At 35.3% G+C, this 22,382-nt stretch overlaps 1 protein-coding gene across 2 annotated transcripts in view; it reads left to right on the forward strand.

The window, feature by feature from the left end:
- ZDHHC21 (zinc finger DHHC-type palmitoyltransferase 21) overlaps positions 1–22,382 on the forward strand; it is a 60,549-nt gene that overhangs the window by 14,532 nt on the left and 23,635 nt on the right. For both annotated transcript variants that reach the window (XM_032307118.1, XM_032307119.1), the window contains exons 4-6: positions 825–923; positions 8,283–8,394; positions 11,409–11,547. In XM_032307118.1, coding sequence (XP_032163009.1) covers positions 825–923; positions 8,283–8,394; positions 11,409–11,547 — 350 coding nt within the window. The remainder of the gene's footprint in view (positions 1–824; positions 924–8,282; positions 8,395–11,408; positions 11,548–22,382) is intronic.

Genomic DNA, 22,382 nt, shown 5'->3' on the forward strand with positions numbered 1-22,382 from the left:
AAAGAATAAGATTGAAATGATATATTTTACATGTACATGGCATTGGCAGTTTCCTTGTACATTATGTCCTTTTGGCCTCAACAAATGCTATGGGAAATATAATCTCTGTTATACAAGTGATAAAACTGACCAGTACCATGTAGTCAGTCCTGGAGTTAGCCCTCAAACTGTATTTCCTACTACTGGTGTGGGGTCTTCCCCTTCCTCTGCCAAATGCCCATTTTTTTCTTCATTTAAAAGGTTGAATTATAATGAATGAGTCTATTTTTCCTCACTGTTATTTTTCTAGTTCTTCTTTTAAAAACTCAAAATTCCCAGAATCTTTATTTTCACATTACATTAATATCATAGGCTCTATGAAAGGAGCAATTGAATGTCTCTAACTCAAAATAATTTAGAAGATAACCAATTAGAGATAATGAAAAAGTTTAATTGTAGGATGGGTTTTAAAATGCTGCTTTGATTCTGTCAAATATATATTTGTACATGTAGTAATTAAAAGGGAGCCCATTCATTTATGCCATTATGGACAAGGAATCTCTGTTAATAAAAAATCTGATTTATAACAAGTTTATCAGTTATTATGCAAAATAATATTTAAAGTTAATATGTATGAGATAGTCCTGTTGGCAGTATTATTTGATAAATGAAATGAATGTTTAATTATTTTATTTAATCATTTAATTTTTCCATTTTCATTTTGAAAATTATTCTGATGGCATTAATTAAAACATGCATGCAAACTTTGAATATGCTTCTTGATAAAATGTTTTAAAGAATGAATAACCAATTTCATTTACTTAACTTTCTTATTTATTTCCAAGTATTCTATGGCATTGCCATATTTTGTCTGGTTGCTTTAGTGAGGGCCTCATTTACTGATCCTGGAAGACTCCCTGAGAACCCTAAGATTCCACATGGAGGTATGGCACTCTTCAGATTGGTCACTTTTGCTCTCTCGGCATTATTACCTTTGTGAATGTACTTTATGGCCTTCAGCACGTATTCATTATATATGTTCTCTAACACCACTCGCAAGTCTCTTCTTGATGTTTCCATTCTAGACTTCTTTTCTTTTTTTTAAAAGATTTTATTTATTTGACCAACATCACAAGTAGTCAGAAAGGCAGGCAGAGAGACAGGGGGAAGTAGGATCCCTGCTGAGCCGAGAGCCTGATGTGGGGCTCCATCCCAGGACCCTGGGATCATGACGTGAGGCGAAGGCAGAGGCTTAACCCACTGAGCCACCCAGTCTCCCCTAGACTTCTTTATTTAAAATTACAAAGCCCCGCTGACCCCCGGTATCCCCCACTCCCTACCTCTTATTTGTAGTTTACTTGGTTTTCTCTTCTCACACCCTAGATCTGTACAGCCTCTGTGAGGATATCGATTTTTTGTTTTGTTTTCTTCGTTTGTTCAGTGCTCTGTCCTTAGTGCCCATCTCTGTCACTTAGTAGATGCTTGCTTGGTAAATGCGTGTTGAATGATACATAAATACCTGATACATTTTTATTTAATAAACGAATCTTTTTGGTGGTTCCCCTCTCTTGGTGATATTATAAATAGAATATTGCTTAGCATAAATATTTGTAGTATAATGATAACGTTGCCTGTATTTTTCTGGGTTCTGACAATTCAGTGAAAAGTTGAAAGCTTTTTATTCTAGTGTCAATTGAAGTTGGTTTTGGGTCACCTTGTTGCAAAATAACCATTTGAACCGCGAAAATGAATTGAAATGTATCGCTTGTTTTATTATGTGCCAGGTATAGTAAACCTCAGGAGCCCTCTTTCCTCAGTTTCACTTTTTGATCATTTGGTCTACCAGCTTTGAGAGCTGTCTGTACTTTCTTCTAAGAAGACATTTCTATGATTTTGTTGGACATTAGAGAATCAGAATACTTCCTATAGTGTTTCAGTGCTTTCCAACCTTGCTGACATGAGACATTAGAGTTGCGGGGGAGCTTTTAAAAATCTCAGTGTCCTGATCCCAATCCCGTATTAATTAAATCATAACATATGGAGCTAGGAGCTAGATACCAGCATTTTTCAAAGATTTCAGATAATTCCAGTGTGTAAAAAATTGGGGAGCCTATTAATTCCTTCTGAAATTAGATTAGTGGCAAATCACGAAGGGAGCCTCCCTTGAGTTCCTGAATGTTGTTTTTTGAAACCCATCATTTAGGGACTTACGTGGCCTTGCAAGTTTAATGATTAAATGGGAATGATAGACACTAATGTTTACATGACTATAGAAGTTTCTGAGAACTGTTGGAGTATTTCGTTTCTATTCACTTATAGAAGCCTTATCACTGGCAGTTATTTTTTGTGTGTGTTTGGGTGCGGACAATGGCAGTCTGCAACTTGTACTGAATCTCTTTTCTCAACTAGCCTAACCCAAAGAAAGGCTCTCTAACACGTAGGTGAATGTATTGCCTCCTTCAACTCTAGAGCCCAGTGTTTCCAGAAATTAGAGAAGCAAGCCTTTTCTAACTCAGGACCGTTTTGTGATGAGCACTGGGTATTATACGCAACTCATGAATCATTGAACACTACATCAGAAACTAATGATGTGTAATATGGTGGCCAATTGAACATTAAAGAAAAAAGGACCCATTTCTGACGAAATCTTCAGTGTGTAGTGGTCAAACACTCAGATGCCTACATGGATCAGATACTGCTCATCAGTGAGAGGGGCCAAGAAAGAACCATTTCATATTGAAAATCTCATATCCAAAGGCAGCAGCTACAGGGAAATTGTCTCGTAGGCCCGGTATTCATAGATCTTATAATTTTTAAAGAGAAAACAGAGAATTGGAGGGTTTTCTGGTTTGTTTTTGTTTTTAAAGATTTTATTTATTTATTTAAGAAAGATAGAGAGACAGAGTGAGACAGCATGAGAGGGGAGGTCAGAGGGAGAAGCAGACTCCCCAGGGAGCTGGGAGCCTGATGTGGGACTCGATCCCAGGACTCTGGGATCATGACCTGAGCTGAAGGCAATCACCCAACCAACTGAGCCACCCAGACGCCCCAGAATTGCAGTTTTTGAGAGAACTTTTATAATTTAAAAAAAACTAACAACTAATTAAAAATTTTACAAACATTGGTTTTAGATGAATACCAAACAAATGATGTCTGTATGCCTAAACGAATCTACAGGAAACCACCCTATTACCTTTAGCTTATAGACCCTGGTGATAGAAGACTTCATGTTACCTTGCTGCTGTTGGCATTCTCTCTGATCTCAGTTGACATTTGGCATAGTTTTTTCCACTGAGTCCCAAAGACTTAACTTTTGCCCAGTTGAAGAAAAAAATACATTCATTTATTGTATTTTAATGTCTCTTTTACTAGTTCCTGTCATTTGATTCTCATGGTAATTGCAGGAGGTATTTGACTGAATAATCAAGTGTAGATTTGTCCTCTCTGGGTCACAGAGCTAGTTGTTGTAGAGCTGCTGTGACACTCAAATACTTGTCTCCATCCTCTTTTTTACTACGTGTCTATATTGAGATTACTAATTTTAGCCCTTTATTCACCTTTGCTTTGATTCTGGGAAAAATTGAAGTCATCATGTGCCTTGTGATGCTGATTTCCTGATTATTTTGTAAATACGGTTTTAACTTAGTAAAAAATACAAAATTTGAACAGTGAAAAAATAACATCGCACGACTAGAGAGTAGGGTCTATAAAAAGTGACATTTATCATCATTGTTTTAAGGTTGAGCAGTTTCATATAATTGAATTCTTTAGGAAAGGAAACGTAAGCCCTAATACTTTTGATTTTAACCATGTGTTAGTTGAATTACTCTGACATAGTTTACATGACTTTCTTTTTTTAAAAAAATAGATTTTAAATAAATTTAGTATCTATGTGACCTGACAAATATGTGAGGTAGTTTGAATATAAGAGGATGTTCCTCTGTCCCACACAAAGATCCCCAGAATTTGATTTTTATAAAGTTCTTGGGATGTAGATGAAATAGTCAAATGAAGTAATTAAGTGTTTATTTATATTCAATTAATCCCATGCATGTTTGAAATATAGAAATATTACTTTATGTCATTTTCAAGTTTTATGAAATGATTTTATTCAATCTCTTAACCTTAATAAAACAGCTTTATTGAGTATAATTCATACATCATATGATTTACCCATTTTAGATAGACAGTTTAGTGATTTTTTTATGTTCACAGAGTTGTGCAACCATTACCACAATCAGTGTTATATAATTATGTATGTATGGAAACTCTACATCCAAGGCGGGGCTTGAACTCATAACCCAGAGATAAGAGTTGTGTGCTCTATTTACTGAGTTAACCGGGGGTCCTACCACAGTCAATTTTAGAACTTTTTTTTTTTCAAGATTTTATTTATTTATTAGAGTGAGAGAGCACAAGCAGTGAGATGGGGCAGAAGGAGAGGGAGAAGCAGACTCCCTGCTGAGCAGGGAGCCGGACATGGGGCTCCATCCCAGGACCCTGAGATCATGACCTGAGCTGAAGGCAGAGGTTTAACCAACTGAGCCAGGTGCCCCTAGAACATCTTCATCACCAAGCTCTTAACTCACATGTTTGACTTCAGTGTTTTTGTCATTATTAGAGCCACTTTGAGTAGAGTCACCCTGTTACAGAGCAAAATCTTCCAAGTTTGAAAAAAAATGTAGCATGTTTAAAATTTGTGTGTTCATGTCCATTGAAATTTTGCCCCAATGGTAGGGACATTTGTGCTTTAATGCTCAGGGTCATGTTTCCTCCTGTAGTTTTGCTCCCCTCCCTATTTCTTTTATTGCTTTTTAAAGGAGATCTGTTTTAGAGACTTACTGCCGTTTATTTTCTGTATTGGCAAGTGATTCTGTCAGGGAACCTCTGTGAAGAGCCAAGCATTGTATTGATTTTCATTGTTTCAGGTTCCATTTTCTTACTAAAACATTACTTTGTGGTTTCAAATACAGTAATTGAGAGAGCCTAATACGTAAGGCTTTTAAAAGTCTTAAATAGAAGGTGATTCCTTTCTTTCTGAGGGATAGCTAAACAAAACCAAATTTTGCTTTGTATTTATTCATGCATTTACAGCATTAAGAGCATCCTTGCTACAGAGTGAAATACTGTTTACTTAGGTTACTTACTTAGGTTTACCCAGGCATTTATGGGGTTTGTCTTTGATTTGTCTTATGTTTTGATTTTTTTATCCTCTAAAAAAAAGTCACTTTTCAGTTTTTCTTTCCTTTAAAAAAAAAGTCAGTTGTCAGTTTTTCTGTAGCTACCATAAATTAGCAATTGAATTCTCTCCCCCATGGGCTTTTTTTTTTTTTTTTAATTTAAAATTTTTATTCTCATCACGTACAGATGGCATTTTGCCTTCTGATTTTTTCCCCTATAGGCTTTTATTTTATATTAGATGGCTAGTACAAAATTTTTCAGACATCAGAATATATGAGTCACCAAGGTCACATTTGGAATGAATAAACCTAAAGAAGGAAAGGGAAAAGAGCAAGAAATGGTTCCCAGGTATGTGGGGTAGGTTAAAATGGATGGATTTTTTTTTTCTTGCTATATAAGGCAAAAACATAGATGATACTTTAGTTAACTTTCTAGATATTTAAAAAAGTGATTCTTTTCTTTGTTCTCTAAACAATTGGAGTGAGAAAATGGTGAGTTTTCAAAGCCGTTTTAGGTGCTTGTATAGTATCTTAAGTTTAGCCAGTGGAATGGCTCAAGCTCTTTCTTTAAACAAACTTATGATTCAGACCATATATTGGCAAACTCTTCCTCACTGTACGCATCCAGATAGTAAGTATTTTCGCTTTACAGAGCGTGCAGTCTCTGTCAGAGCCTCTTAGCTCTGCTGTTGCAGCCCAAAAGCAGCCATAGGGAAAATGTAAATGAATGGGTGTTCATTTGAACTGTGTTCAGATAAAACTTTATGTGTGGACACTGAAATTTGAATTTCAAGATTTTTACATATCACACATTCTTATTTTCAGTTGTTGAAAATTATAAAAACCATTCTTAGCCCATGAAAACAGGTGGTGGCCTGGATTTGCCTGTGGACTATAGTTTGCCACCCCGTGGTCTAGACTACACAATTACAGGATTTCTCTCACTATAACCAAATGCTGTCTTCTTTTCCAAGGACACAACACGTCAAGTATGAAATAAAGAATTTTACTCTCTAGAACATCATATGCTGAAATGACCAGTAATGAATATGCCATATTTATATTTTAAGGCACTAGTTTAAAAACTAAAGTTTTTCTGTTGTCTTTTAATGAAAATTGGCTAATCAGAGGAAGTCTGCTTCCTGACTATATTCCTTGCAATATGTGAATTCAGAGTTTTAACACTGGGATGTTTGGGAGCATCTAGCTAAGTGGGAAAAGCATCTGCTTATGACACTGTATTGTGCTACATATGAAATGAGTTTTCATTTCAGTTACAGTTAAATAATACTAGTTTAACTATCTAAATTAAACTTTAATGTTACTTTCTCATGGAAGTTTTTATTAAAATAAGAATGTAAGTAAGAAATGAAAGAGGATCTTTAGGAAACAAATTGAGGGTTGCTGGAGGGGGTGGTGTGTGAGCAGATGGGGTAACTGGCTGATGGGCCTTAAGGGAGGGCACATGATGTGTTGAGCATTGGGTGTGATTCGCAACTGACGAATCACTAAATTCTACCCCTGAAACTAATAATATGATATATGTTAAGGAAATTGAATTTAAATAATTAAAAAAAAGAAATTTTAAATGCAAAAGTTAATTTCTCAACTTTAATAGTATTGGAACAATTAATTTGATATTATTGTTATTATTATCATTATTATTGATTTCTTCTATGCAGAATGTTTTCCTAATACTTCACTCTATAAAATTCCAGTATATTGATTTTACTCCTGGTCATTAAACTAAAATAATGGAATTAAAATAAGGTATCTTTTAGAAAATTGAATACTACCTACTATTATCTTTTTTAACTTATATTTAGAATCTTTCATTTTTAAAAATTCTTACTTTAGCAAGCATTTAATGACCACCTACTATGTGCTAGGATCATACTTGCATATATGAATATTCACTCAAAATGGAAATTAGGTTGATATTACTATACCCATGCTTTTAGCAAGACTAGAGTGTAGTTTAAATATAAGTGATGGAAGGTTTAAGAATTTTGTAAAAATAAAGTTCCATTTCAACAAATATGAAATAGATACATTCTGTATAATAAAGCAGTTGTCTTGGTAGATGACTTTCATATAGTTCTTATAGATCTGATTAGAAAGGTTTATAATGGAAATAAATGACTTTTTATGTCTGTAAACTTAATGCTTTTAGCACAAAGCTTAAATGTGTGCTCTTTAATTACAAGGTAAAAGAAATTGCTCCTTGGTGGTAAGAAAGAGTTTGGTAAAGAACTTCCTTATTTCCATTAAATAATAACTTTCTTGTAATCTTCTTTACTTCTGAAATCATTCTAATTCCTCCTAAACCCGTCTGAAACCCTTTTCCAACCCTCCCCCATAAACACTCCCAGATGAATTCACTGATATTAAAAACATAAAATGGTTAGGGGATGGGAATGCTATCTTTGTTTTTCTAATGAGTTTATGGGATTGATTTTTTTTTTAAAGCTTTTATTCATTTATTTGAGCAAGTAAGCAAGAGAGAGAGAGAGAGAATGAGAGAAAGTGAGCACAAGCTGGGAGAGAGGCAGAGAGAGGGGGAGAAGCTAGATTCCCTGCTGAGCAGGGAGCCCAATGCAGGGCTTGATCTTGGGACCCTGAGATCATGATCTGAGCCCAAGGCAGATGCTCAACTGACTGAGCCACGCAGTTGTCTCATAGGATTGATTTTGACTTCTTAGTTAGTGAAACTAGGATTCAGTATTATTTCTTCTTTAGAGTCTTTAATAAAATTTTGAGAAATTAATTTGTTTACATAAAATTCTATTTTAATATAATAATATGGTTGTACTTTTGGGTTTTGTTATTAAATTTTACTTATGGCAATTATGTCCATAACCCAAATACATTATTTTCTATCCCTCAGTTTAACATTAATGGTGTCTTAACTATTATAGTGTTTAAAATTAGGAATGTATAAAGTAAGACATGCATAGAATAGAGAAGCAATATTTATGGCAAACTCTTCTATAGTGAAGATGTAGAAGAAAAATCTCTTGAACACATATATCGAAGACTTCCTGTAAAAATCTAAACTGTTGTTGCTAAATTTCAACATTACTCATTTGCCTTTATTAAATGGATTTTAATTTCCTTCTCTAGAACGGGAGTTCTGGGAATTATGTAACAAATGTAATTTGATGAGACCAAAGCGTTCCCATCACTGTAGCCGCTGTGGCCACTGTGTTAGGAGAATGGATCATCACTGTCCATGGTAAGAAATCTGTGATTTACTTTTAGAAAAAGAAATAGTAAAAAAGAAATCTTAGTACTTAGCAGATTTAAATAAAAGTTATGTTAAAATCATGCAGTTTAAAAAAAAATCTTTCAGTAAGGATAGCTTTATTCTATCAGGTTCTATCAACTGCCAAAAGTCATTTTTGCACAGAGATCCTGTCTTTTCTAACAAAAAGGCATTGGAGCAGAAAACTGACATTCAGATGCACCCATGTGTACAAGAGACCTAAGATGGTTGTATTCAATGAGGCAATGTATGTAAACCATTGTAGTGAGTATCTGACACATAAAAAGCAAATAATAGCTGTTATTGTCTCTAACTGTAATAAACCACATACATTGCATGGTTTGTATTTCCCTTTCCAGTTGTTTAATTAAAGAATAACACATCTCAGATACTCTGATAACCTCATCTTTACCCCCTGTAAGCTTTTTTCAATATTGTGTATTGGACGTAGGTATTAAAGTTACATGTGAGCTGGATCTGTGTCCGTGGTAGTTAGCTGATACCACTGAATCAACATTTTTGGTCAATAGGGGGCTCTCTTGTAATATTTTTAAAAACAGTTCAGTTGAGAAAAAGAATGTTGAAAACAAATGCTGTGAGAATTCTGCATTGTATCTCATTTCAAAGCTGTCACAAAAATCTGTGAACAAGATATTGTATTTAATTCTGTTTTCCTAGCATGGGATCTCTGTATAAATATTTAAACTAGTATAGTGTAGCACTTTGTAAATATATCTAAATACATATATATTTATGTTTGTACACACATACAGGCACATATACAAAGTTAACTGCACAATGGGCTTCTTAAATTTATCACTGCATTTATCTATAGTTGACTCCTTGATGGAGTTTAGCTTTCCCAGATGATACTGACCAATTTAGAGTTTCCCATGTTTTTGATGACTTCACTCTGCTAGCACAAGTTAATGTTTGCAAGCTTTTCGGGGAAAATTTGATTTTTACCATAAACTGATTATTTAAACAGAAGGTAATTTCCGGGGATTAGGAAAAATAAAAGCATTTTAGATAAAAGCACTTTGTTATTATATAAAAGAAGTTTCAAATTGTTTAAGTCCGTCAATGGGATAGTATAGTGTATATAATATATAGCTCATGTTTAAGAAATGTGCCTTGAATTTAAACAAATTCTCAAGTGATTTCCTAAACCTCAGTGATCTGTTTACAATTACAACAGTAATACATTAAAAAACAAAAGGCTAGGTAAAACATGTATTATTAGGCAAGTAGTAACCACACTGAAAAACTCAATTGTGTAACCTTTTTTAGAGTAATGTTTCTGATTAACTAAGAATATAATAAATGTTCATGTTCATGTTATGGTTGGATACTGATACTTCCTTTTAAAAAAATGCTAGAGTTTAAGCTTAAAAAATAATCAACCAGGAGATGTTTTGGTCCTGTAGAGATTAGCGACATCCTTTCTTTATTTTTAAGGACTCGAGCTTAACTTGGTGACAGAAAAATGTGCTGTTAATCTAAATTCTAAGATTCGGGTGAGCTGTTTGTCCGCCTGTTCCATGGGTTTTCAACTTCTCAGAGTACTTGTGGGAAGAAAAGTGGAAGTAGAAGGAGTTGGAGGTAGGGAAGGAGGGTAGATCAGAGGCCTTGAATAGATCCGAGGGACTTCGGTGATTGAATTCCTTAATAGGGCATTGCCAAGGTAGTCACAGGCTGAGGAAAATGGACAGTGTGAAATGAAAGCAGGGAAAATTTTTTTATATTTTCAGAAATTGCATTTCTTTACTGTCTAACAGCTTTAGATTTGAAGGTCAGTTCTCAGATCACCTGGAGCTTTTCTCTCTTTCTGGCCCCTTGAGTAGTTTGGTACCAAGAGAACTCTTACGTCTAGACTGAGTATCTTCATGGTTCTTAGAGCTCTCTGGTTAAGAATGCCATCATTAAAGCAGGTGGGTTCAAGGAGGATGGGACAAGGAGAAGTGTTTGAAGCCACAGCTGTTGGAGAGTATGTTTGAGGGCACACATGAGCACTCTTCTGTGAAGACCCCCCTTGCAAGTCACCATACACAGGAGCTTTCACGGTTTACAAAGCATGAGCTCTTAAGTTTAGGAAATGCCTCTTTGGCTTTTGGATTTAGTTCTATATCTGAGTTAAAAAAAATAGTTTAATGATACACTTTTGAAATAGCAGTTTGTTAGCAGTGAACCAGTTATATCTCCCCCCCCCCCCCAACAATAGCAGTATAATGCTATAAAGAAATGAAAACATTTGAGCAAGGTAAGTTATTGTTTTGAACTAGGGTTTTCTGTGGGAATTGTAAAATATTCTGAAAATTTGGAATGGTGAGATTTTCAACCTGCATTGGGCTTGAAAATTTTAGGATTATCACATTAATTATTTTTCCTAGCTGTGATTCCCTGTTGTCATGGTGGAAGTGTAGCTCTAAGAATTTGTAAATACTTGTGGGTATATACATGTATTTTTAGCCACGAAGGGCAGAATTGAAAAGTAAGAAGAACTGGGAGTGCTTAGCAGGAAGGTCAGAGTGGTAGGTTTCAGTCCCCTTACTTTGAATCATTCAAATTGCTCTCCGCAGCTGGGATGCTGTAATGGGAGAGCAATATACAGAAGAAGGTTCTTGTTCTCTTGGCTACTTTCGCTTCCTCTGGCAAGTGTCTTCACTCTTTTGTTCCTGTTTCCATACCAATGAAACGAGGAGACTGCCATCTGCTCTTCCTGCCACACCGGGTGGTTGTGAGTTGAAGGCAGCCGTATCCATGGACTTCCTTTGTAAAGTAGAGAGTGCTTTGCAAATGCGAGGTGGCATATTTAGAGTCTGTTGCTGTGTACTGTTTGCTTGTAGGTTTCAATGGCATTAGCAGATCTCCATAAAGTCAAGCCTATATAAAGTTGTTTGTGTTTATTTTCAGTTTTTACCGGTCCTGAGGTGAACATCTTATTAAAGTTTAAAATATTATTTCTGTTTTCCTTTTTTCTTCAGGATTAACAATTGTGTTGGTGAAGATAATCATTGGCTTTTTCTGCAGTTGTGTTTCTACACGGAACTTCTTACTTCCTACGCTCTGATGTTTTCTTTCTGCCACTATTATTACTTTCTTCCCGTAAAAAAGCGTAACTTGGTAAGAAACGTTTATATCCACTAATGTTAGAACGACTGTGGCATACAATTATTAACATGGGGTTCCTTTAAGTGCAGAAGATTGAAAACAAAAAGCAACAAAAATAAACTCCAAACTTGGTGAATTTTAAAATATATTGGGATTGAGAAAGTAGGCCCTAATCTGCCATTCCCTTTTAACCAGATCCATTTATGATTATTTATTAGGGTTGAGTGACTTTCTTGAAAAAGCAACATATTAGATCTTTCAGTATATATGTTTGGGTTTAAAAATACCTATAACAATGAGAGAGTACGTGAAAAATGTTAATTTCTTGTTTCCTTTCAGGTATAAAGATAGACTTTAATTTTTCAAAGGCACTCAAAGGAATGTTAAATTTTTGAGAAAAAAGGACTTTTCCCCTCTGACTTTTAATAAAAACAAAAAAGAAGAATTTACAAGATCCTTTAAAAATTTATTGTTATATATACCATAGGAAACAGTGCTCTTCCCATGTTGTACAGGAATAACAACAGGTCTTAATAAGGCTTGTCCCAGATTGGTGATGTTGGAGGTGGTGATGGGAGTAAGAGCAGCAGCAAGTGTTAAGTACTTGACTACGTACGTACGTATCAACACCATGCTGTAGGCTTGCCGCTTCCATTCACTTTAATGCCCACAACAACCATGTGAGGTGGGGTATGCTTTTCCCCCATTTTTATTGATGAGCAAACAGATTAATAGAGGTTCAGTAGGTAGTCACTGAAGGTACAAAGCTAGTAAGTAATTATTCAACTGGTTTTAGTGGTAGAGCTGGGATTTGAATTTGCTCATATGTTTTTGAATCTTCTGTGTTTTGTGTGTGCAGTTGTTTTCAGCCTGATCTTGTGTATTATTTGGACTTGGATTGTGTTTTTGAGATACACTGCCTATGTGTGTATGTGTGTGTGTGTGTAAGTCAGAGAAAGGCAGACAGGCAGAACCAGAGAGCCAGCATGCACAAGGGTGCGCAAGTGTGTGTAAGGAAGGAAGGTAGGGTGGACAAGGGGAATATTTCTTTCCTATTAATCAATTTTCTACCATTTAAATCTTAAAAATAACAATCTCAGTGATGGCACATAAGATTAAATTTTGGAATAAGGGAGTGAAGGGCCTTTCTAAAAAATAAGGTCTTTGAGTTCTGTGTCGTTAGGTCACTTTTGTATATATGATCATTAAAAAAAAAATTATTTATATATTTTAGAGAGATAAGGAATATGTGAGGGGGAGGGGCAGAGAGAGAGGGTGAGAGAGTCCCAAGCAGATGCCTTGCTGAGTACAGAGCCTGATGCAAGGCTTGATCTCACAACCTGGAGATCATGACCTGAACTGAAACTAAGAGCCAGATGCTTAACTGACTGCTCTTCAAGGCACTCCATCTATGATCATTTTGTTTAATTGAAAGAGGATATTTGTTCTTGTTGCTTGGCTGTGTATATTAGTGAAGCCTTGTGGTGATTATGCTTATTAAATATAGATTGAGCAATTAAAATTAGATACTGATAACTGAAAAAAATTCAAAGGGAGAACTTTAAATACAGATGTTTGACATTTTCATACTGATAAGTTAGTGCATGCAAGTAATGTAGTTTTAGAAGTGTTTCATCTTATTTATAGATTAATTTCTGATATAATTGACATTATAGTTAGAATTTGTAAAAGACTAAATGTATTCCTCCAAGAGTAACCTGTTTCAAATAATGGAGCCTAATAAGAAAAGTATTAAAATAAAATTGCCCAGTAAGATGAAAGTCATAATTTTTTAAGAAGAGAGAGATACAATAAAATTTGGTGATGTTAATAAAAACTTAATAGAGGTTCTCTAGGAGGAGATGCATTGTAGTATAGAGGAGGGATTGACAATTTGACTCTCTGTGTTTTTATTAATCAAGTTTTACTGAAACACAGCTACTTTTGTTTCCATATTGTTTATAGTTGCTTTTGGACGACAACAGCACAGTTAAGTAGCTGTGACAGGGTCATATGGTCCAAAAAACCTAAAATATTAACTCTCTGGCTGTTTTTGAGTTTGCCAACCCTGGTGGTAGAATGATCTTGGCTTTGTTAAACAGACACACCTAGGATCAAAGCCTGGCTTTTGTTATTATACGTATAATCTTTGACACCATGTTTAACCATTCTGAATTACAATGTTTTCTTTTGGAAAAGGTGACTAATAAGAGATTAAATGAGGTAACATGTAAAAGTACCTGATATATAATAGATATTCAGTTTATGTTATGTTTGACGTTTATAAAAGCTCTCAGAAGGAGGAAACAGTTTTCCTTTGGCCTATTGATTTTTTTTTTTAAAGATTTTATTTATTTATTTGACAGAGAGAGATCACAAGTAGGCAGAGAGGCAGGCAGAGAAAGGAGGAAGCAGGCTCCCTGCTGAGCAGAGAGCCCGATGCGGGGCTCGATCCCAGGACCCTGGGATCATGACCTGAGCTGAAGGCAGAGTCTTTAACCCACTGAACCACCCAGGTGCCCCTGGCCTATTGATTTTTTAAAAGATTTATTTATTTATTTGAGAAAGAGAGTGAAGGGGGGAGTAGCAGACTCCCTGCTGAATGCAAAGCCCGACATGGGGCTCAGTCTCAGGACCCCGTCATGACTTGAGCCGAAACCAAGAGAGTCAGGTGCCCAACCAAATGAATCACCAAAGAGCCCCTGGCCTATTAATTTTTATGAAAATTTTACAGACTGTTTGATAGTATTGTTGGGAGACTGATAACAGACTAAAGAAATTTCAGTACCCAAAATATAATGGTACTATTTTCTGAAGGATTAGCACATATGAATTTATAAACTGATTTCCCTTTCCAAATGAAAGGTAGAAACTCTGAAAAAATTTTACCAGTTAGAGGAAGAATTACTGTTTTTTGCCTGGATAGCATAGTTGGTTAAGTTTCTGCCTTTGTCTCAGGTCATGATTTCAGGGGTCCTGAAATAATAGATACACAACTAATATTTTTATATTGATTTATTATCCTGCAGCTTTACTGAATTAATTCACTAGTTCTAACAGATTTTGGTGGAGTCTTTAGGTTTTCTGTATATATCGTTTTATCTGCAAAGAAGGGCAGTTTTAATTCTTTTCTAATTTGGATACCTTCTATTTTTTTTCTTGCCTTATTGCTATGACTAGCAATACTAAGTTGAATAAAAGTGGTGAAAATGGCCATTCTTGTCTTGTTCCTGGTCCTGCAGGAAAAGCTTTCAACTTTTTGTTGTTGAGTATGATGTTTCTTTGGGCTTGTCATATATGGCCTTTATTATGTTGAGATATATTCCTTCTTCACCTAATTTAAGACTTTTTATCATGAGTAGATATTGAATTTTGTAGCATGCTTTTTCTGCATCTATTGAGATGATTTTGATTCTTTTTTTCCCCCATTTCATTAATGTGTATCATGTTGGTTGTTTTGCAGATGTTGAACCATTCTTGTATCCCTGGAATAAATCCTAAGGTCACGTGTATCATTTTTTTTTTAACATTTTATTGAATTCAGTTTACTAATATTTTGTGGAGGATTTTTACATCTCTGTTCATCAGGGATTTTGTCATGTGATTTTCTTTTCTTCAAATGTTGTCTGATTTTGATAACAGTTTAATGCAGGTCTTGTAAAATGATTTTGAAAGGATTCTTCCTTCAATTTTTTTAATAGTTTGAGAATTATTTATATTAATTTGCTAAAGTTTTGTCTATTTTGTTTATCCTTTCAAAGAATGTGCTTTTAGTTTCCTTAATCTTTTCTGTTTTCTTTTTAGTCCCTATTTCATTTATTTTTGTTCTTATCTTTGTTATTTCTTTCCTTCTACTAACTTTTGGCTTGGTTCTTTGTGTGTGTGTGTGTCCACCCTAGTTCCTTGAGGTATAAAGTTAGGTACTTTGAGACCTCTCTTTTTCCCTCAGGTAGGCATTTGCTGCTGTGAACCTCTCTTAGAATTGCTTTTGGTGCATCTCCTAAATTGTTGTGTGTTTAGTTTCTACTTTGATTTGCCTCAAGATATTTTTTGATTTCTGTTTTGATTTCTTCTCCGACCCATTTGTTGTTCAGTAATATGTTGTTTAATCTTCACATATTTGTGAATTTTGAATTTTCCAGTTTTTTCTTATAATTGATTTCTAGTTTCCTACCATTCTTATTAAAGATTTTTTTTTAATAATTTTTTTTTAAAGATTTTATTTATTTATTTGACAGAGAGAAATCACAAGTAGATGGAGAGGCAGGCAGAGAGAGAGAGAGAGGGAAGCAGGCTCCCTGCCGAGCAGAGAGCCCGATTCGGGACTCGATCCCAGGACCCTGAGATCATGACCTGAGCCGAAGGCAGCGGCTTAACCCACTGAGCCACCCAGGCGCCCCCTTATTAAAGATGTTTGATACAATTTCAGTCATCTTAAATTTATTAATAAGACTTGTTTTGTGGCCTAAACATATGATCTCTCCTGGAGAGTATTTTATGTATGTTTGAGAAGAGTGTGTATTCTCCTGCTGTTGTATGGGAGGGTCTATAAATCTCATCAAATGTGTAGTTTAAATCCAATGTTTCCTTGTTAATTTTCTATCTAGATGATCTATCCATTGTTGAAACTCAAGTATTAAAGCCTCTGCCATTATTGTTTTGCTCTCTATTTCTCCCTTAAGGTCTGTTAATATTTGCTTTATGTATTTAGGTGGCCCTATATTGTTTGCATAAATATTTATGAATATTAATCCTCTTATTGGACCAATCCCTTTATCATTATGTTGACCTTCCTTGTCTCTTATTATAGTCTTTGACTTTAGTCCGTTTTGATTGATATAAAAGTATAGCTGCTTCTGATTGCTTTTGGTTTCCATTTACATGGAATATCTGTTTCCATCTTTCACTCACTTGCAGTCTGTGTGTCCTTAAAGCCAAAGTGAATCTCTCATAGGCACCATATTGTTGAGGGTTTTTTCTTTAATCCATTCAGCCATTCTTTGTTTTTGATTGGAGAATTTAGTCCATTTACATTTAAAGTAATTATTGATAGGCATGCACTTAATATTGCTCTTTTGTTAATTGTTTTCTAGCTATTTTATAATTTTTTGTTCTTCTCTTGCTCTCTTCCTTTGTGATTTGATGATATTTTTATAGTTGTGTTGTGTAGGAATTGCTCATCTAGTTTCTGGATTTCTTTCAAAGAGAATTGTTCCATATGTAGCAGTAGATTCAGTGTGTCCATGAAAAGAGTTCAGTTCAGGAGCTTGTATGTCACCACCTTGGACTGAAATTCCTTTTCTTTCTTTCTTTTTTTTTTTTTTTTGGTCTTTATAGTTTAGCAGTTATTCTGTGATGTGCTTCATTGTCTTCTCCGCAATTTTTCTTCTGTGAAAGAGTTTATATAATTTCTTGAATCTCTGGCTTGATAACATCCTTAAGTTCCAAACATATCTTGGCCTGTTACTTCAAATACTGCTTCTGCCAAACTTTTCTTTTGCATTTCTGATATTCTGAATTTATGTACGTGCGATCTCACTGTACTGCATACCTTTCAGTCTTTTCTGTATTTTCTTTTTTTTTCTCCTTCAGAGTGGGCACTTTCTACTGACCGTTATTCTGGTTTATTGATCAGCTTTTCTGCTCTGTCTAATCTGTCAAACCGTTCTACTGAGTTATTAAATCAGTTTATTTTTCACATTCAAAATTTTCATTGATAACTTTTTCATAGATAACTCCTTTAGTGAAATTTTCCATTTGTCATCTATACTTTTGAACATTTTAATTAAAGTTATTTTAATGTCTGTGTCAGTTTCAGTATTGAGATCTACTTATGGGTCTGTTTCTGTTAGCTTTTTTTTTTTATCTTAGTTTCCAGATATTCAGTCCTTTCTTCTGATATGTATGATAGGTTTTGTTGGATACCAAACAAAATGTTTGTTTAAATGACAAACTGTAGAAGAGCTTTTTTTTTTTTTTTTTCAAGATATGATTTACTCCTTTTTTTTGGATAGGCAATAAAGAGAAAGCTCATCTTGATCCAACTGAGGGTTTTATATGACAAATATTTCTGAGGTTACATAACAGAACATTGGTCTTAATACAGCAGTTCCTTTGAAATGACATTTATTACATTTATTGAAGTTTTCTAACAATTTATGATGACAGGGCTTTGTCTTGGTGAAGGACTACTTTCAGTTTTCCTTCTCTCTTATGACATAACCCTTCATGAGACTCAACTGAACAATTTAGGTGCTTACTGTGGATCATGCCTTTTCCTTGTTCTTTTCCCAACTCTGTGAGGTTACAGACCGCTCCGAGCCTCTGCTTATGCTTGACCTTTCATACTGCGGATGAATTGGTAAGTCCCTTATGGTAAAAAGCAGTGCAGAATGTAGGACTCACCCTAGTGTGTTTCTGTACCCTTGGATCTTGGCCCTGTAAGCCTTGGCTAGTTTGGCTACTTCCCAGTGTCTTCAGTCAGTTGTTTATTTATTAATTAATTGGGTTTTATATGGCTTTTCATAGTGTTCTTATTGAGGTGAGTCTCATAAAACTTTTTCCCTCACAGATGATGTTGGCAGTAGCATTTTGTTTAAAAAATTATTTCCCAAGAGATTCTTTTCTTTTCTTCTTTTCTTTTCTTTTCTTTTCTTTTCTTTTCTTTCTTTCTTTCTCTCTCTCTCTCTTTTTTTTTTTAAAGATTTACTTCTTTGAAAGAGAGCACACAGGAGAAGGGGTAGAGGGAGAGAATATCCAAGCAGACTTCTGCTGAGCTCAGGCTCCATTCTGGGCTCCATCTCAGAAGCCATGAGACCTGAGTTGAAACCAGAAGTCTGATAAGTCTGAATTTTAACTGACTGAGCCACGCAGATGCCCCAGTTCCTAAGTGATTCTAATCCATGTTGCTTAACTGTGCAACTCCAGGGGAAACAGTCATGTCATAGTCTATGTAAAAGGTATCCTATGGAGTTGTGTGGAAAGTGAGCTCTAGCCACAGGATTTGAGAACTGTTGTGCTATAGGGAATGAGGCTTGGGGTGCTCTTTTAGTACAGTAGAGATTAACCAGATAAGGAGATGAAGGAAGTCACTGTTGGCAAAGAGTAGAACTAAAGGCCAGAGGCAATAATTGAAATAATTGCTTTTAAGGTCAAATCTGTTCTAAAATACTAATATACTGTGTAGTAAATATTTCTCAGGTGAAATAATAGAACCTTGTTCTTACTGTATTAGTTCTCTTAATGATGACATTTATTGTATTTTTTTATGATAAGGTAGAAAAATACTACAAGTAATTTCAGTACAGAAGTCACCATTATGATCATTGACATTAAAAAAAAATATTTGGGGGGCACCTGGGTGGCTCAGTGGGTTAAAGCCTCTACCTTCGGCTCAGGTCATGATCCCAGGGTCCTGGGATGGAGCCCCGCATCGCATTGGGTGCTCTGCTCAGCAGGGTGCCTGCCTCCCCCTTTCTCGGTGCCTGCTTCTCTGCCTACTTATGATTTCTGTCTGTCATAAAAAAAAAAAATCTTTAAAAAAATATTTTGTAGTGGTATAGTCTTTAAACAGCCCTGCCCCATCAATTTTTTTTCTAAGTTTTTGCCTGTGTCTTTTTTATTCTTCTGTAGAACAAACAAAAGCATAACCATCTCTTCCCTTTGTGTGGAAAGCTGGCCAGATAGTATCAGAAACATGTTAATTCACATTGTTTCCCTTTCAGTTATTTGGGGTATGAACTAAAGATCCCCAGATGCCCCTAATTATCTTAGGAGATTGTATTAATGACTACTGTGCCTCTTTCTCCTGGCGATATTAGCACAATTAAGGAATGCCGTGGACTTTGACCCTGTGTTCTTCTGTCAGTCAAAGGATGTGAGATCTTTACTCTCTGTTCTTCTTATACCCTCTCAGGTTGGTAGATGGCAGCATAGTCTCTTTTCTAGCCAAATTCTAAGGCCCAGAGCTTGCTCTCTGGGTGGGAAAAGAAAGTGTTAACAACTCTTCCTCCGGTTTTTGTTTCTTTTGTTTGTTTGTTTGTTAGGTAAGAGTATTTTTTCATTAAACAAAAGAAGAAATGGATTGCCATTTAAGCTTTGTTGTAATGGCAGTCAGCCTGTATTCAGTAGAAAACTGGTATGTTTTGGTTAAGCTCAAGGAAAAGAGAGTTGAGAGAGAAAAAGCAAGCTGTTCACAAACTCTGGAAGTGAAGGGCTTTGGGATCCTGATTTTCTTCCATTTCTCTTCTCTTAGCTTCCTCTTGTCAGAGGAGGTCTTTCTGGTCTGAATTGTTTTAACCGATTTGCAGATGCTCCATTGCTTTAATACTTCTAACATTTCTTCTTATTCTTTTAAAATACCCACCTATCATGAACTTCCAAGGATTTATATGTTTTTACTATATGAGGTTTTGAGGAAATATTTCAAATATCCTTTAATGAGAGAAAAGGGTAGTAAGAGGTATAGGAGATAAAGAATTTATTCATTAGGCATGAATACCCAAAATACGGATTTATTTTTAAGCTGTAACTGATGAAGTCCCAGAACCAAGTCAGGTTCGGTGGGGTGAGGAGGTTCGGAGCCGACGACTAAAGAAAGAATTCTTAAGACGTCGTTGGTGCATAATGGTGGTTTATTAAAGCACGGGGACAGGACCCGTGGGCAGGAAGAGCTGCTGCCCCGGGTTGTGAAGGTGGGCATGTTATATACCCCACGGTTGGGGGGAGGTGGTGAAGGAACGGGAGATTTCAACAGAGTTTTCACATGTTAGGGAGGGCCTACAAGGTGCCGTGGGGCGGGGGGAGTCTTTGCCCTTATGGCCTGATCAATGTCGTCTTTAGGTCAGGCATTAACATCAAGATAATTGGGAGATTCTTGGTGGGGCATTATGATCTGGCTATCATTTACATTCCCTTCTACCTCAGTCTCCTCCAGTTTATGGTGGGAGGGGGACATTAGGGCTTCAGGAACCAAGAGTTATTTGCCTCTGGAAATTTGTGCTATTGATAAGGTAACCTCCCTGTTTAGGTCTCTAGGACATCTTGTAGAGCAAGGGAGATTCCTGTTCTGCAGGATTGCGATCCCTGCAAGTTAACTATTTATCGTTTTATGGCGATCAGGGGTGCCTGAGGAATACTACACATATGGAAGGGAGCGGGTGAAGAGGGGGTGCAAGGCGCCAGCTTTTGCTTTGTCCTCAGCCAGCCTCCTGCTCCCTCATCATTAACTATTGATACATGTTCTAAGTTTTATACTAAAGAAGGCCTACAAACCTAAAATGAATAATACTTATATCATCTTCTTTGTCAGCAGTTACTAATTTCAAAATTCTCTGTATTAGGGGTGCCTGGGTGGCTCAGTGGGTTAAAGCCTCTACCTTTGGCTCAGGTCATGATCTCTGGGTTCTGGGATCTAGCCCAGCATCACATCGGGCTTTCTGCTCAGCGGGGAGCCTGTTTCCCTCTCACTCTCTGCCTGCCTGTCTGCCTACTTGTGATCTCTCTGTCAAATAAATTAATAAAATCTTTTTTAAAAATTCTCAGTATTAAAACAAAAATACATAAATGGAAAAACAGCAAAAACTTAAGTAATAAATATCTTTCTAAATAAATAGGGATAATGTAAGCATTTTTAGTTAGAGTCACAGAAGCCAAAATCAGTAAAGATCATAGGCTTTGAGATATTTGGGTAAGTTTTTCAAATGTTAGATGTTGAATTTGTTTGACCATCATTTGTATTTATCATGCCAGTATAATGTTAAATTTTATTTTTTAAAACCCCTCTTGAAACAAATGTCTTATTTTAAGTAGTTACTAGGATAAAATTATTTTAAAGATTTTAAGACCTATAGATTGGCAATGATTTGGCATTTTAAAAATGAATAAAATAAATGGATATTAAAGAAAATTTTCTTTGACCAAGGTCCACATTTGACTATTTTCCACATAGTTGTTTTAAGTATTTATAAGCAAATGTTTAGTCATTTGGTATATTATTAAAGTATAATAATGTATTTCATTTTATTGTATGCTAGCTTACAAAAGCAATATTAGAAAATTGTAGTTTTGTAATTAAATATGAAGGAAAGTATCACTTTACTTAGTATACTTTCAAAAATTTATTATTCATGGAGTCATGAATATATCATTAGTCATATTTTTCATGAATTTTACATTCTGTTATGCTGGATCTGTAAGCATTTGATTAGTGGAAAATGCCAACTCGTTTAAAATATCTCTGAGAGGATAAGTGGTATGGTTCCCATTTGTACAGAGAAGGTGACTAAGAGTCAGAGAGATCCAAAACTTGTTAGTCCAAGAGTTACCACTTAGCAGAGGGGTGGTTTTGGCTCATTTCTGTCCATCCCTAAGTCAGTGTTCTTTCGATAGTACCAGATTCTATTGTACTTTCTGTATTTTTCTCTGGAGTGATTTTTTTTTTTTTTTTTTTACAACATTGTCACATTGTTAATTTAAAAAAATGCAGGTTTAAAAAATGCTGAAATGTCACAAAAATCTATTCTTCAGAGAAAGCTCATTGAATCTCCTGATTGGTGAATTTTATACTTTGCTGTTTTCATTTTTCACTGAGGCAACCCATTTTTAGTAGCTTATCTAATATGAGGATTGTCAAAATAGACCTTATAAAGGCATTATAGTAGTTTAAATATTTTTAAAAATAGGTACCTGCTGGCAATCTCATATTGTAGACAAAACTGTCTCTCTAGGTGAGAAAATCTGAGGTTGTTTTCTTTTTGAAATAAATAATTCGTAGCTAGTAGTGTAGAGATTTTGTAGCTAACCATTTGTGTCTTACCACATTAGTCCTAAAGTGACATGTTTTAAAT

This window comes from Mustela erminea, chromosome 12 (assembly GCF_009829155.1).
Source record: "Mustela erminea isolate mMusErm1 chromosome 12, mMusErm1.Pri, whole genome shotgun sequence".
In the NCBI taxonomy this organism is placed as follows: domain Eukaryota; kingdom Metazoa; phylum Chordata; class Mammalia; order Carnivora; family Mustelidae; genus Mustela; species Mustela erminea.